The sequence below is a fragment of the Erpetoichthys calabaricus genome, chromosome 5 (assembly GCF_900747795.2).
Source record: "Erpetoichthys calabaricus chromosome 5, fErpCal1.3, whole genome shotgun sequence".
In the NCBI taxonomy this organism is placed as follows: domain Eukaryota; kingdom Metazoa; phylum Chordata; class Cladistia; order Polypteriformes; family Polypteridae; genus Erpetoichthys; species Erpetoichthys calabaricus.
In genome coordinates, this window is record NC_041398.2 from 213,617,419 (window position 1) to 213,635,200 (window position 17,782).

At 37.8% G+C, this 17,782-nt stretch overlaps 1 protein-coding gene across 1 annotated transcript in view; it reads right to left on the reverse strand.

Annotated features, from left to right (window-relative positions):
* Positions 1 to 10,964: 10,964 nt before the first annotated feature.
* emb (embigin) overlaps positions 10,965 to 17,782 on the reverse strand; it is a 45,791-nt gene continuing 38,973 nt past the window's right edge. Inside the window, exons 8-9 of the mRNA XM_051928582.1 lie at positions 15,320 to 15,394; positions 10,965 to 14,698 (exon numbers count right to left, since the gene is read on the reverse strand). Of these exons, the coding sequence (XP_051784542.1) occupies positions 15,337 to 15,394 (58 nt within the window). The 3' untranslated portion in view covers positions 10,965 to 14,698; positions 15,320 to 15,336. The remainder of the gene's footprint in view (positions 14,699 to 15,319; positions 15,395 to 17,782) is intronic.

Below are 17,782 nucleotides of genomic sequence, written 5' to 3' on the forward strand. Positions count from 1 at the left end.
AATGCAGTCAAATTGATTGAGCGGCGTTTCATGATACAGATGGACAATGACCCAAAACATACAGCCAAAGCAACCCAGGAGTTTATTAAAGCATAGAAGTGGAAAATTCTTGAATGGCCAAGTCAGTCACCTGATCTTAACCCAATTGAGCATGCATTTCACTTGTTGAAGACTAAACTTCAGACAGAAAGGCCCACAAAAAAAACAGCAACTGAAAGCCGCTGCAGTAAAGGCCTGGCAAAGCATTAAAAAGGAGGAAACCCAGCATCTGGTGATGTCCATGAGTTCAAGACTTCAGGGTGTCATTGTCAGCAAAAGGTTTTCAACCAAGTATTAGAAATGAACATTTTATTTCCAGTTATTTAATTTGTCCAATTACTTTTGAGCCCCTGAAATAAAGGGATTGTGTTAAAAAAATGCTTTAGTTGCCTCACATTTTTATGCAATCGTTTTGTTCACCCCACTGAATTAAAACTGAAAGTCTGCACTTCAGCTGCATCTGAGTTGTTTCATTTAAAATTCATTGTGGTAATGTACAGAACCAAAATTAGAAAAAAGTTGTCTCAGTCCAAATATTTATGGACCTAATTGTATATACTGTATGCTGTTCTTAACAGTTTGAAAAAAAAATCCTGATTTTGAGTTTCAAAATTCATGTCTCACCTATTTTCCTTCAATATGTTATCAAGTATTCCACAACTAATTTAAATATTTCTCCCACTTAACACCTGCTCTCTTTACTTGAGTTTCAATAACAAGCATATGGTGTGTGACATCTAAACAAGAGACACATGTCCAATGTACAGTCAGTTGAGTGCTGCTCCCTGTAGGCCATACAGCTGTTTATCAGGTAATGTTAACGGCTCAATGACATTGTATGCATCTGGAAAGAAACCTCCTTTGGGATTTTCAATATAGTGCTGGAGGTGAGATTCCTGTTGTTTCTACAATATTTTCTTCATAAGCTTTACAAATTCTCACGTGTTACTTGATGTTTTTCTTATGTTAGCTTTTTTTTTCTTTGTAAATATTTTATCATTGTTGGAATTATTTATTTTATGTTATATATATTATTTACCATCATATCCTGTTTTTAATGACAACCAATAAGGTGTTACAGCCAGTATTTTTTCCCTTGCGTGTATTAATTTTATTTAATTGTGCTTTATATTATTTTTAAATTATCTTTCATATTTTTGTGTAATTTCTGTTATGCGTGTTTATTATTTAATATTTATATATTGTGTGTTTACATGTGACACCATTTGATGTACTCTGTAGGTAGAGCCCCAGAAAGCCTGACTAGCCTGACATCACTGCTGCTGGATCCTAAATCTGATTTTATATTTGGATACAGAGAGGAAACCAGCAGTAGATCACTGAGTTTGTGTTGGAGTTATTATAGATATTGCAAGTCACATTATTTCATTCTAGTTTCTGGAATTGTTACTTCTGTTTTGGGATTGCTGTTTACTGGATTATGTATTGGGGTTTGTTTGTCTTTGGATTACATTTTCAGGCATATCCTTTTTTCCTTTGTCTGTTCTTTTTTCATTATATAATAAAATCTTAATTTACAACAATTTACAATTATCATTTTCTTTCACAGGCCAGATGTTTATAGTCACTTGCTCCCTTGTAGAGCATTTATGGGACTTTTGTTGCAATTCAAACTTTTAAGGCCCGTTTCCAATTTTCAAGCTAGAGCAGGCCAAAGCCAGCAAGTAGTAGTAGTAGTTGTAGATCACACTGACTTGGGGTAAGCCTCTTCTGGATAGGCAAGTTAAAGCTCTGACCTGTATTGTGGCTCTTTTTGTAGGCCTCACACCCATTTGACCATGTCTAGAACCTCTAGATACAACAGCCACCATCTTAAACAACTGTTGCTAATATGTTCTTAAATATTTACGCTGGCTCCCAGTTAAGTTTAGGGCAGATTTCAAAAGCCTCCTTTTAACATATAAAGCCTTAAACGGCCGAAGTCCGTCTTACTTGGCTGAATTTACCATGACTTACAAACCAGAACGCACATTAAGATCAGCACAATAGAATTTAAATCACCATAGTCACATTTTTCAGTGTTTACAAAATTGATCTGACATTGAGTATGATGCATAAACAAACATTCCACAGTCTAAGTGTTTTGGTTTTTAAACTTTTAGTGAAATTCAAAACCAAACAGTTCATACAAAAATGAACCTTCTGCTGAGGTCTTGTTCAGGTCTTACATTGCCAACTCATTTATTCTTTCTCACTATTTCTGTCTGAGTAATCCAGGCCACTTTGAACTTCTTGTGATGGAATGAATTCGCAATACCAGGACTCACCTGGTCATACAGCTTCCAATTTTTTTTTCCTTTTCAGGAATTCAGACCCAGTGATCTTCTAGTCAGCTGAGGTCACCTTCAGGCCAATCATTTTATTTTCTTATTTTGCACTTTACACTTTGTTTGTTTTAATGAAACCATTTTCCTTCTCTGTGACAGATTAAGATTGCTGCTTGCTATGCCTCATTTAATCAACTACCGTTTACATTTCAATGTCATTTTAATTAAGTAATTTTTTCATTTGGATTCAGCATTCTTTCCACTGTTTCCTCTTGGGTTCCATTATCTGCTTGTTCCCAGGTTTCTGGTTAAGTTGAAGCTGGAGTTATGTTTCATAATTAAGTGAGACATTTTTCATCTCTAAACTAGTAGCTTTGCACTTTTTGCCTTCTTCATACAATTTTACAATATAAAACGTAAGTGCAAAGGAATGATGGCAGTTCATTTTATTGTCTTCTGAATGGCAAAGATTCCTGTTATTTAGACCTGATTGTCTGATGCAGCTCTTTTTTGCCTTCTATAATATGACATATTGCACAATAACAACATCCCTATTCAGTTTTTATTAAATTCTGCTATTTTACAGTTTCATTGGGACATATTATAACTTATTTGCCTTAATGTTAATTCATTGCAATTTTCAACATTAGATAGATAGATAGATAGATAGATAGATAGATAGATAGATAGATAGATAGATAGATAGATAGATAGATAGATAGATAGATACTTTATTAATCCCGATGGGAAATTCACATTCTTCAGCAGCAGCATACTGATACAATAAATAATATTAAATTAAAGAATGATAGAAAAGTACACATACATATACAGTCATACACGGAGCTGCTGAAAAGGCTGCCACTCACGGCGGCGCCGGATGTATAAAGTATATACATTATTCTCCTATTCTTAAGTTTCTTATTAAAGATTCAGGATTTTCTTCCAGTAGCATTTGTATCTCCTTACTACTGTATATTGGTCATTCTTGGCCCTCTAATAATTCATTTTCCCTGCTGGACTCTTCTTTTCTAGGTGTATAGGTTTCATTCACTTTTACTGTATGATTCACTTGTTGTTTTCCTAGTTTCATAATTTTGTCCTTCAGATAGTATGAATTGCTCAGAGCCCATTTTGGTTTGAGATCCAAAGAAACTACTATTCACAATAAAATAATTTTTCTGCCTATTTGCATTGTTTTTCTTCCTCTTCAGTTACAATGCTAATTATAGCACTCATCTTTCACATCCTTGGTGTCTATTGGCAGTAGATTGCTATGCTTATCCTTGAGTCCCCTTAGGATATTAAGTGTTTTTTATTTTTGTTTGCCATTTTAGCTCCTCGGTTTCTTTTTTGGGGATGTTGGGTTTACTATACTTTACTTGCTGCCATAATCAGTGGCAGTCTGATCAATTGTTTTTCCAAAATATTCATAAGTCTGAAGGTAGATAAGCATACTAAATTGAGGATATGAAATGTATCAAAAAGTAAGTGCCTGCCAATTTTCTTATAAAATTTGGCTTTTCTTAGCTGGATTTTTCCAGCTTTTCATTCCTTACATGATTTACAGTTTTCATAGTTTTTGATGCTGTACTAGCCAAGTTGCTAATAGTTTTTTCATTCAGTCCATATAAGTATTATATCACACACAGTCATCGGTTGATGTGTGACCAACAGTCCATTATGTAGGTACCTGCAATGTCAACCAGCTTTCAACAACAGTTCAATTTTACTGAATGCCCTGGCTCTACTACTTGTATTGTAAGATTGTTACTTATCTTTTCTGATATACATTGAATGTTTTTATTTCTTATTTATTTATTTTTAATTTACCAAGGATGTATATTACGTGAAATATATTTGTTTTTATTGCCATGCTTTGCATACCAATTTGTGTCTGCTTTGTTGTTGTACTGTGTGCTATAGTAATGAGACTGGTAACTTTACTTTTCATTGTATTGATAGCTATAATGACAATAAATAAATCTGAAGTATTAGCATTTTCACTATAATATTCCATGTAGCACGAAACCAAAAAAAAATCTGAATTTTTGTAAACATATTTCTCAATGTCTCTTTTTTGGACATGTTACATTTTTTGTCAGTAAACATCGCTCTATTCATCATTTTTCAGTTTTTTAAATTTTGATTAACACTTTCCATGACTGTTTGTCAATAGTTTGTTAGTCTGTTCGGAAAATTCTTTGCATAAGACTAACCGAGACATGATTTTAGAACATGACAATATTAGAACAATTTTGACAAGAACAAGCCTGTTCTTCACCCTAGATTCTGCATAATAACAATAAGTCAAGATTTGAAAGTCCTTATAGTTCTGATGTGTACCATACTGGTGGTAATTTATTCAATGTGTCTATGGCTCCTTTTATAATTTAGAGGGTTGAACTGTTACTAACCCACTGCCACACAACAATAGGAAATCCTCAACGTCTTGTAAGCTTATCTGTCACCAATTAACATATGTAAGCTGTTCATGAACTGTGATTCTTTATCTTCCTCACCTTTCTGAAATATACAGGGCTGCGATGTCATTGTGGTTTTTGTTACAATGTGTTTATCTTTCTTTTGTCACAGAAATACTCATCTCTGAGTCAGTGTTTTTTCTTTTTTTGTTGAATTTTAATGAATAGCTGTTGACTCACTTTTTGGATGATTGTTAGAAGCTAGCTCTCCCATTTGTCCCCATTTTGTTTGTATCATCTGTAATGGAGTTTCAGAATATTAAGGTGAATATTTAATATTAGATATTATAGAATAAGTGGAATAGTTCTGCATTGCCTAATGCTACTGACACACAGGTATAGGGGGCAGAACACTGATCACAATACCTCTAAGATGTTCTAGATAGGGTGTTCCGCAGTAGCTTTAATGATATAGGAGCTGAGAGTAACCTGTTAGTGGAAGAGAAGTGTCTCCTAAATGCTGGGTCCAATTTCCGATTAATCTTCTTTTTTGGGGTAGCCAAATTATGAAAATTTTTTAGTTAAGGAAATTAAAGGTAGCATCAGAGCACAGTCAATCATGAACTGATTAAACAATTAAATGTAACCTTGGTTTAACTTTCCCTCTCCTTGGTTTGCATTTCTGGAATTCTGTCTGTTGTATCCTTCACCACCACTGGATGATCTTTTTATCCTGGATAGAGGTTCAGTGCACTCTCATTGTTGTCAGGATGTCCCTGTAGTTTCCCTTTCCTGGAAAAAAAAATCACCTAGTTCTATATGTAATTTAAAATTAAATTTGGTAGAATTATTGAGCTTCTTCAACAAAGTAGCCTCATTAACAAAACAACTTAACCAAATAATTTCGAGAGATACAGAGAGAGAGAAGGACCGTGTTACGCTGATGACTTTGTATTCTTAGAACTCGTAACCATTATTACTGCACCACTAGTTACAGAAACATCATTTATTTTATTCACAACTTGAAAGAAAAAAGTAGTAATTTATTTAGTTAAACATTTCACTAACATTATTTTCCGGGAATTAAGTTTTTATAATACTTTACTGTATTTTCAGCCATCATAATATGTTGGTAACAAACAATATATTAGCTTAATGTTACACAAAGGCTTTATATTTTTAAAAAACAGGTTGTAAATCTTAATTATAGTGCAAACAATAATATATACAGTATTTAGAAAGTAAGTTATAAATCTGTAGAATGTGAGAGATTGTAACCCAATAGTTTAGGGGAACTGAGTGTATCACGTAGGTATGTAAATAATTTAGTTTCATACAAAAAGGTCACTGAATAAACACACTATGAAATGGAATTCAACTACAGAGTATCATAACTGCATTACAATAGAAGCTATATATGGGCATAATTTTTCTTCAACAAATGTTTACTTTAGCACTAAACGACAGCAGGATCATAATTCATACAGTTCTGGCAAGGCCAGCTCGTGCTTATCATGCAATTTTGCCTTGATTAAACCAAGACATTTTAAATTCACTAAAATATAACATATGGCACAGAGTTGCTAGGTGAAATATTTACTTTTTTGTTCTAAAAAACAGTGTGAAACTAGTATTCACTCTTCATTTATATGATTTTACTTTATCTATTTTCTCATTAACTTAATCCTGAACAAACATTTATGAATATGTTTATAAAACAGACTAAATCAGAGGATGGTTAGTTCTATGCATAAATAGATTTTATTGGTACATGTATGTCTGTGTAGTGTTATTATTAAATACAGAATGTTGAGTATTTGCTGGGAAGCGTGATGTATTAGCTCTGACCCTGGACTCTAAACCAGAGAGTGGCTGGTTAACTTTCCACCTCCAGTCTAAACCAATTTATAACTCTGAGCAAGTGATTTAATCTTCCTGGCTTTCATCTATAAAAAAAAATGAATAAGTAAATAACGGTACAGTATGTCTGTACAAATGGTATTTGCTATAAAAAATTTTCTTTAACATAAAGGCTTTTTGGACAGAATTTGACACATTACTTGATAGTCACAGCAATATTTAGATAGACCAGAGTAGCAGACTTCAAATAAAATTCACCAGGTAATGAAGTAACAGTCATAAATAAATATTGATGGTTAATTAATATTTCACCTCCTCGAACCGCCACCTTATCGTGGTAGAGGGGTTTGCGTGTCCCAATGATCCTAGGAGCTCTGTTGTCCGTGGCTTTATGCCCCTGGTAGGGCCACCCAAGGCAAACTGGTCCTAGGTGAGGGATGAGACAAAGTGCGGTTCAACAGACCTCCTATGACGAATAAAAAATTTGGACGGCGTTTTCCCTTGCCCGGACGCGGGTCACCGGGGCCCCCCTCTGGAGCCAGGCCTGGAGGTGGGGCTCGTTGGCGAGCGCCTGGTGGCCGGGCTTGCACCCATGGGGCTCGGCCGGGCACAGCCCGAAGAGGCAACGTGGGTCCCCCTTCCCATGGGCTCACCACCTATGGGAGGGGCCAAGGAGGTCGGGTGCAGTGTGAGTTGGGTGGTGGCCGAAGGCGGGGACCTTGGTGGTCCGATCCTCGGCTACAGAATCTGGCTCTTGGGACGTGGAATGTCACCTTTCTGAAGGGGAAGGAGCCTGAGCTTGTGCGTGAGGTTGAGAGGTTCCGGCTAGATATAGTCGGGCTCACCTCAACGCACAGCTTGGACTCTGGAACCAATCTCCTTGAGAGGGGCTGGACTCTCTACCACTCTGGAGTTGCCCCCGGTGAGAGGTGCTGAGCGGGTGTGGGTATACTTATTGCCCCCCGACTTGGAGCCTGTACATTGGGGTTTACCCCGGTAGTCCCTAGAGGGTGTGCTAGAGGACATACCTTCTGGGGACACCCTCGTACTGCTGGGAGACTTCAGTGCTCACGTGGGCAATGACAGTGAGACCTGGAAGGGCGTGATTGCGAGGAATGGCCCCCCCGATCAGAACCCGAATGGTGTTTTGTTATTGGACTTCTGTGCTCGTCACAGATTGTCCATAACAAACACCATGTTCAAGCATAGGGGTGTTCATATGTGCACTTGGCACCAGGACACCCTAGTCCTCAGTTCGATGATCGACTTTGTGGTCGTGCCGTCGGACTTGCGGCCACATGTCCTGGACACTCGGGTGAAGAGAGGGGCGGAGCTATCAACTGATCACCACCTGGTGGTGAGTTGGCTTCGATGGTGGGGGAGGATGCCGGTCAGGCCTGGTAGGCCGAAACGTGTTGTGAGGGTCTGCTGGGAACGTCTGGCAGAGCCCCCTGTCAGAAGTAGCTTCAACTCCCACCTCCGGCAGAACTTCGACCATGTCCCGAGGGAGGTGGGGGACATTGAGTCCGAATGGGCCATGTTCCGTGCCTCTATTGTTGAGGCAGCTGACCGGAGCTGTGGCTGTAAGGTGGTCGGTGCCTGTCGTGGCAGCAATCCCCGAACCCGTTGGTGGACACCGGCGGTGAGGGATGCCGTCAAGCTGAAGAAGGAGTCCTACCGGTCCCTTTTGTCCTGTGGAACTCTGGAGGCAGCTAATAGGTACCGGCAGGCCAAGCGGAATGCAGCTTCGGTGGTTGCTGAGGCAAAAACTCGGGCATGGGAGGAGTTTGGGGAGGCCATGGAGAACGACTTTCGGACAGCTTCGAGGAGATTCTGGTCCACCGTCCGGCGTCTCAGGAGGGGGAAGCAGTGCAGTGTAACACTGTATATGGTGGTGATGGTGTGCTGCTGACCTCGACTTGGGACGTTGTGAGTCGGTGGGGGCAGTACTTCGAAGACCTCCTCAATCCCAATAACATGCCTTCCAATGAGGAAGCAGAGCCTGGGGACTCGGAGGTGGGCTTCTCCATCTCTGGGATTGAGGTCACCGAGGTGGTCAAAAAACTCCTTGGTGGCAGGGCCCCGGGGGTGGATGAGATACGCCCAGAGTTCCTCAAGGCTCTGGATGTTGTAGGGCTGTCTTGGTTGACACGTCTCTACAACATCGCATGGACATCAGGGACAGTGCCTCTGGATTGGCAGACCGGGGTGGTGGTCCCCCTCTTTAAGAAGGGGGACCAGAGGGTGTGTTCCAACTACAGAGGGATCACACTCCTCAGCCTCCCTGGAAAAGTCTATTCAGGGGTTCTGGAGAGGAGGGTCCGTCGGATAGTCGAACCTCGGATTCAGGAGGAACAGTGTGGTTTTCGTCCTGGTCGCGGAACAGTGGACCAGCTCTACACCCTTAGCAGAGTCCTGGAGGGTGCATGGGAGTTCGCCCAACCAGTCTACATGTGTTTTGTGGACTTGGAAAAGGCGTTCGACCGTGTTCCTCGGGGGATCCTGTGGGGGGTGCTCCGGGAGTATGGAGTACCGGACCCCCTGATAAGGGCGGTTCGGTCCCTGTACAACCGGTGTCAGAGCTTGGTCCGCATTGCCGGCAGTAAGTCGAACCCGTTTCCAGTGAGAGTTGGACTCCGCCAAGGCTGCCCTTTGTCACCGATTCTGCTCATAACTTTTATGGACAGAATTTCTAGGCGCAGCCAGGGTGTTGAGGGGGTCCGGTTTGGTGGACTCAGGATTGGGTCACTGCTTTTTGCAGATGATGTTGTCCTGTTTACTTCATCAGGCTGTGATCTTCAGCTCTCTCTGGATCGGTTCGCAGCTGAGTGTGAAGCGGCTGGGATGGGAATCAGCACCTCCAAATCCGAGACCATGGTCCTCAGCCGGAGAAGGGTGGAGTGCCCTCTCAGGGTTGGGAGCGAGATCCTGCCTCAAGTGGAGGAGTTCTAGTATCTCTGGGTCTTGTTCACGAGTGAGGGAAGAATGGAGCGTGAGATCGACAGGCGGATCGGTGCGGCATCCGCAGTAATGAGGGTTCTGCATCGGTCTGTCGTGGTGAAAAAGGAGCTGAGCCGCAAGGCAAAGCTCTCAATTTACCGGTCGATCTATGTTCCTACCCTCACCTATGGTCATGAGCTATGGGTAGTGACCGAAAGAACGAGATCGCGAATACAAGCGGCTGAAATGAGTTTCCTCCGCAGGGTGTCTGGGCTCTCCCTTAAAGATAGGGTGAGAAGCTCTGTCATCCGGGAGGGGCTCAGAGTAGAGCCGCTGCTCCTCCGCATCGAGAGGAGTCAGATGAGGTGGCTCGGGCATCTGATCAGGATGCCTCCTGGACGCCTCCCTGGGGAGGTGTTCCGGGCACGTCCAACCGGGAGGAGGCCCCGGGGAAGACCCAGGACACGCTGGAGGGACTATGTCTCCCAGCTGGCCTGGGAACGCCTCGGGATTCTCCCGGAAGAGCTAGAAGAAGTGGCCGGGGAGAGGGAAGTCTGGGCATCTCTGCTCAAGCTGCTGCCCCCGCGACCCGACCTCGGATAAGCGGAAGAGGATGGATGGATGGATAATTAATATTTAATAATTAACATGGTTGTTTAATAATAAGTAGTGTGCAGTTATATGTTCAAAAACATTACATTTTTATGTCTTTTTGCTATTAAATTTTTAATTCTTGATAATGATACGCTAACACATTTTTACAAGTTTTCTTTCTTTTGTCTTTGCCATTTACCATTTGAACACTTTCAAATGTAAAATCAATATTTTTAATAAGTCATATCATTCTGTTCAAGTATAATAGTCAACCAGTTTACTTAGTATTTATGGATTTTTTAATTAATGTATTCAGAAAAACTCATGTATAAGAAATCGAGAGTTAATGACGTATGTACAATATGTCCCTTTATCTGCTAAGTCTGCTTAGTATGTGGTAACATCCGTATTTATTAGTCCTGATGTTAATTGAATTTTGTGTAGACAACCAAAGTATCAGTTACTTTAAGTGAAATGGTTGTGAATCTTACAGTTTTCTAACATGATATTCGGAAGGTTGCAATATTTTAATTCCATCATCAGCAAGATTAAAACATAGAGTTCATTTATTTTTCTTGCTCTCCCACTCCCGGTCAGAATAGTATGACAATTAAAGTCTTTTCCTTAAAAAATGCACAAAAAAGACTTCACAGATGCAATGATTTTAGGGTACAAAAACGTTTTTTTGCATTTATGGCATTGCATTTATATTTATAAGTAATTCTTGGGTGCAGGAAGAAAACAAAGTGGCTGGACAAAACCTACTGAAACCAAAGGAGATGATGCAATTTCCAAAAATTAAGCAAAATACCTCAAATAAAATTTTTTAATCAGATTTCATTGATAATAACAGCTACATAAGTGTTTTGAAATGCAATCCAGTAGAGAAAAAATAAAGGACTGTTACAATATGTATTGTTCTTGAACTTGCAATTTATAACAGGAGAAGTTAAAATACACTTAAAAAAACAGACTGTGAAATGTGTTTAGATTATTTAACATACACACATTTTTCCTTTAAGAGATCTATTATTTTTCTTTTTTAGCATTGGCTTAACATAAAATAGTCTCATACATTTTTGGTAGCTTATGTTATTTATATATAGTAAAAAGATACAATCTTTTTGCAGTGAAATACAGTATACATGTGATTCATTCTTACTGTGCAATATTTGCAATACTTGTACACAAAGCTGACTATTTCTTAGTCTGTATGTCAACCTACTGAAAGTTTGCTCGAGCTTATCACAGAAACTTCATAAGATGAGGTCTAAAAACAAGAGAAGGTATTCTAAAGGACATTTCTGAAGTACTGAACTTGACAATATAGACCAGAAAAGACACATGCAGTATGGAGGTATATCCTAAACAAAGCAAATGAAATAGTTAAATACATTTTTAAGAGATAATAGAGCCTTGATTAATGAATACTCATTAACACACATTTCTGAAGAATGTGAAATGTACAGTATGAAGGCATTACAAAGACTCATTGTTTCTGTGCTGATCTGTGTGATTCATGACACTTGTATTATTGTATTCTTGTCTTTTATTTAAGGAATTTTAAATTTAGTGAACTCCAAAACACTACAGAAAATTTTCAAATGTTACATAATATTTTCTGCAGTTGCATGCCTGTCTGGCATTGTGTCGGGGGAAGCCCACATGACAGCTTCATGCTGGTTTTTATGCCTGCTAGGTCTACGTGGGTCCTCTGGTACCCAGGCATAAGCAGATGAGTATCACAGGCAGGTATGACACCAAGAGTACATTCTTTAAAGAGTGGTTTGACTGAGGTTTGCTGTGTTTTTATTAAATCCACCGTATAGGGAATAATTTTGGATCATTCTTTGTCTGATCCTCCCCATACCACTATTCCAAAGGAAGTCTTTCCACAAGAATAAATAATATACCTACAAGTTATGAGCAGAACATGCAAACTGAGGTGCTATTGGGTTTGAGGCCTTAATTTAATACTGAGGTTAGCAGTGTTTGTGAGATTGGCCACTGATCAGTAACAGTGGTGGCTAGTCTGCCAGCATTATAATAAACGTTTCTGGTAATCTTTAACCAAAACTATCAAATTTGCTTGTCAGTTTACATTGGCTTACTTACCCGTGATAAGTAACTCTCAATAGTGACCAAAATATTAGTTTTGTTTATTATAATATTATATAACATTCTCATATAATCTTAATCCAGGTCATGCAGATTATATCTCATCTGTGAGCTTCCACAGAATTACACAGAGACTGTTTCTAAGTATAAGGTGACACGATCAGTCTGAAACACTGGTCAGGACAAATGGAGCACAGTGAGTGAAGAAGCGAGTGACTATACAGACACTTTGGACAACGTATCATTCCTCATTCCCATCGCAATAAAAGGTAACAATATTGCAGCATTTTGCTAGGTTTCAGTTTGAAAAGGCAGATTCAAAAGATTTGAATAAAATGTACCAGTTAGTTCATGCAGTACAAATTTGTTTCAATAGTACATTAATTAAACTACTGCTAACATTATCTGTGTTTAATAGAAAGCAAAATGGCATCATTAGCATATACTAGCATTCAAACACTTAAATATGCCAATTAGCTAGCCTTCATATTTCACTAATACAGTACATTCCAGCATTAAAGAAACCTTTGGTATTTTGTGCCAGCAAAATAATTACCAAGTGCAAAAATTATAAACAAGTTCCTGGAATTGTATGTGACATCGTAAACAATGTTTGTTTATATGGATAGAAGTCTATAGATACAGATACTTTTACTTTTACAAATATATATAACTGTGTGTTTGCATTCCTTGAAAAAGTAAAGCGGCTAAGTGTTCATAGACACCATGAAATCCTGCAGCATCGACATGTACAACTTGATAGATAAACATTCATTACTACAATGTAATCATGTTGAAAGGTATGTGGTCGCATAGTAGTTCTCCTCATGTTCTTTACTTTACTTTAGACCTTATTGTGTACTCAACACTATCTCCTGTCATACCTGTTTCTCCACTTGTGCCCTTGTTTCCAAAGACTCCCTGCACTTGATCCTTCCTAGGCTCCATCGGTTCTGTCCCTCTGATTAAGCTGTCTGGTATCCTATTAGATAGTCACATCATAAGGGCAGCTTATAAGCAGTTGTATGCCCTCCCATAAGCCTTAGTCACTATTTCTTTAATCTTTTGTGAGCATTTGAAACCAGACCTTGATCTTTGAATATTTGTCTCTACCTTACCTTTGTGTCTTTTCCAATGAGGTGTTGTTGACTTTATGTGAACACTGTGTATCTGTCCCTCTGTCTGTTGATCGACTACTGGTACCTTTTAAAAGGCAATTAATGTGTCCTCTTTGATTTTCTGTCACTTAACCTCCTACTAAAGGTGCTAATGTTCTTGTACTTTTGAAGCTATCCATTAGCCATATTAGGTCCTGCTCTAACTCAATTAGACACAAGCAAGCCCTCCATCCTTGTGTGAGACTCCTCTTCCACAAAGGGACTGTCAATGAGAAGTAAGTGGAAGGTAAACTAGTGAAAATATGGAGCCAGCTTTGATATGACAGTACTGTAATTTGGATTACAAGGTAAGAGGAATGTAGTAATGTCATGTTACAGCGACATTACTTAAAAAATTAAATGGCCGCCCTCATGTTTCAAAGTGGTACAGCCACTTTACACATCTTTTACACAATATGCTGAAAGCTGCAGATTATTATTCATCATATCCGCAAATTGTTATGTGCCACATAGCACAACATGTTAATTTAATGCTTTAAGTCTTATTGTACCTCTGCCTGTGTATTGTGTGTTTTTGTAAGGTATAATGCCTCAGAATTACTCTGTCTTGTACGGTAAATGTAATTCATAATGAACAAATCTTGCACATAATGCAAACTGTGATTTTTACTTGTCTTTTTCCAAAAACTGTGGTAAATACTTTTACACTGAATGGTGCAGAAATTGCGCACAAAATTAAATGTGTCAAATGTATACTGGCAAAACATCTCAGAGCCAAGTATTTAGCCAAATCAGTGTTAAATGATGGTATCGCTGTGAATATGTGTCACTGAATATTTCTGTCATTTCATTGCTCACATTTTCCTGTGATTTCTTGGTGCCAATGTAGCTTTACAATGAATTTGAAATGAGCAGTTCTGTTTATGGATCAATATTCAGTGTTAATGGACATGGGTATGGTTCTTTGAAAATAGCATTATTGAAGGAAATAAGATAAAACATTAAAACTGTTTGTCTGCAAAAGAAAAAACAAATATTTAGAATAATCTTATTCTAGTATATTTGGACCCTTATGGCATACATTCATTGTTAAAGATTCATAAAGTATGGATTCTTCCATATAGAAATCTATTATAAAACTAGTAAAGAGACACTTGTTTTAATGTTAATAATCAGAAGTATTTGAATGCTTAATTATTTCAAATAACATAGCTTTTCAGGTTTATTGGTAATACACGACAGCAACACAGAGCTCTTCTATAATGACTTGCAGTGATTTGTACTGGTGTTGGCTGCTTTCCATCTTATGGGAAAAATGCTGGAATAAAGGAGTAAAAAATGCACATTAATATACAGTTTTACAGTATTAATATATAGTTTTCTGGTGAATTGGTCTCAAAGGTATTTAACTGAACCATAAACTTCTTTTCAAAACTAATATTCAACTGTATGTCTCAACCAACTAACCAATTTATCTCAATTTTTTGAAAGTTATTTAACAGTTGTACTTTAAATACATTACAATGATTTATAATATATGTAGTCATGATTCAGGATTGCTTATTTTAGTCTGAAGAATTTATTGAAAGTTATACAAAATCATAAACCAGCAACAGTCTATGGAAATGGAAAGAGCATAATGAAATTATTGCTTGAAGTCAGTAAGAGAAAGAGATACAAAAGTAACAGAATGCTCACTGAATAATGAAAGATAAAATAGGAAGTATATTTAAACAATCATAAGGACGAATTCAAATGATCTACATTTCTCCTTCACCAGGAGTCATACACTATTCAGTGCAATGTACTCTGTTGGAGTAGCAAAGTGAATGAAAATTGTTTTATGCATTTTTACAGGAGTCTTTACATTTCCTATGTATTTTAGTTAATATGAATTATCTATCTAAAATAACAGTACTTCATCAAAACAATAATTTACCTTTTACGCAGAACACTTTACACATTTCGATGTCTTGCAGTGCCATCTCTCAGTCCATTGCTACCATCACTTGTTCTACAGTACATAAAAAGTTATATTTATATTTTATTCATATTTACATAGGATTGCACCAAAGTAAGTGCATCCTTGTTGATTTCATTATTTTACACTATGCAGTAGGTGACAGAAACATTTAAGTAAATTCCAAAGAAAGCACATTATCAATTCAGTACATTTACTGAACTTAACATTTGGCAAAACAATAAATTGCCGTTTTTGTTATGAAAAAATTACATGTAAATACATTATTATTATTATTATACAGTAAAAATATAAAGTATATGGTGTATTATTGAAATTGTTAAGAATTAAACATATTATATATGTCATCTGCTTCATATGTTTTTAAAGCTTTCTTGTATTGGATTGCTCTAAAGTTGAAATGGTGGTTAGATTTCATTCCAAAAAATTGTAGTGAAAAATCAAGCAAAATGACCCCTTTTATTGGCTAACTAAAAAGATTACAATATGCAAGCTTTCGAGGCAACTCAGGCCACTTCTTCAGGCCAGATGTAACCTTGGCAAGATGTCATTTTGCTTGACTTTTCACTACATTCATAATGGCTAACACGGTACAACACCCTAGTACTACATTCCAAAAAATTTAAATGAGAACTTAAGCCATTTAAAGAGATAAGATTTGGTTATTGAAGACAAAAGAATCATATACTGCAGCCTCCTAAAGGTCACTCCACATGATCTGAACTCTTTCAGTTATTTCTTCAACAAAATAACTGATGGATCAAAAGGGAGAATAAAAACAAAGATTCAAGTAGATAAATAAACAGACCAGTATGAGACAGTCCTAACGTGCCAGATACTAGTCATCTCCTCTCTTGACAACTCAGAATGTGTCTGCTCCCAACACTCAGAGCAGATGCTAGGCATGTCCCTGTCACAATCTGATTAGTCTTATGTGGCACTCTATACGATGCAGCACAGTTATCAACAATCTCTCTCTTCCCTGTCCTCATCTTTCTCTTGCTTTGTGGTAGTTTTTTTTTTTTTTTTTTTTTATCCACTTAACACTAGAGTTACGTCTCGGCCTACTGACCATGTGTCCTTAGCAGTTCATTTCACGACTGAAATACAGTCATATAAAAAGTAAGTACAACCTCTTTCAGTTCTATTATTTTAAATATCTGTTTATTTTACATATAGTTTATTGATCTCCCATCATTACAATGTAGGAGATGGGTAAAGGTGTTGATAAAGATGGTTCTACAAGTTACCAAATAATAGATCATACACACTTTTTCATCAATAGCTTCTGAATGTTTTGTGGCAAATCAATAATTAAAAGGAAAATATGTAAATGTGTTATTTATCACCTGAGATTAGATTTATTCAATTTTAGGACATTGGTAAGAATTACATGACTGTTACATACATTATATATATATATATATATATATATATATATATATATATATATATATATATATATTCACGGCATTCGTAGTCTGTGTCACAATCTGATTGTATGGGTGGTTACCTACCAGGTTTATATATATATATATATATATATATATATATATATATATATATATATATATAATGTATATATTGCAAAGTTTTTATATTGCACCCCCTCTTGGGAATTGAACCTCGGACGTCAATCTGATTGTATGGGTGGTTACCTACCAGGTAACGCTTGCGGTTGGTCTGCAAGTCGGCAAACATCCGCCACGGTGCCCTCTTCAGTTGCGAGAAGCAGATCAGGTTCGATTCCCGATAGGGGGTGCAGTGAGTGTGTACGCCTGATGAGCCCAGAATTAGGGCAAAACACGTGTTGCGTACTCTTTGCATTATTTGACAGTAAAACTTTGCAACATTCTATGATCTGCTTCTCGCAACTGAAGAGGGCACCCTGGCGGATGTTTGCCGACTTGCAGACCAACCACAAGCATTACCTGGTAGGTAACCACCCATACAATCAGATTGTGATTCAGACTATGAATACCATGAATGTACAATGCATCTGGAAAGTATTCACAGCGCATCACTTTTTCCACATTTTGTTATGTTACAGCCTTATTCCAAAATGGATTAAATTAATTTTTTCCTCAGAATTCTAGACACAACACCCCATAATGACAACGTGAAAAAAGTTTGCTTGAGGTTTTTGCAAATTTATTAAAATTAAAAAAACTGAGAAATCCCATGTACATAAGTATTCACAGCCTTTGCTCAATACTTTGTCGATGCACCTTTGGCAGCAATTACAGCCTCAAGTCTTTTTGAATATGATGCCACAAGCTTGGCACACCTATCCTTGGCCAGTTTCGCCCATTCCTCTTTGCAGGACCTCTCAAGCTCCATCAGGTTCGATGGGAAGCGTTGGTGCACAGCCATTTAAGATCTTTCCAGAGATGTTCAATCGGATTCAAGTCTGGGATCTGG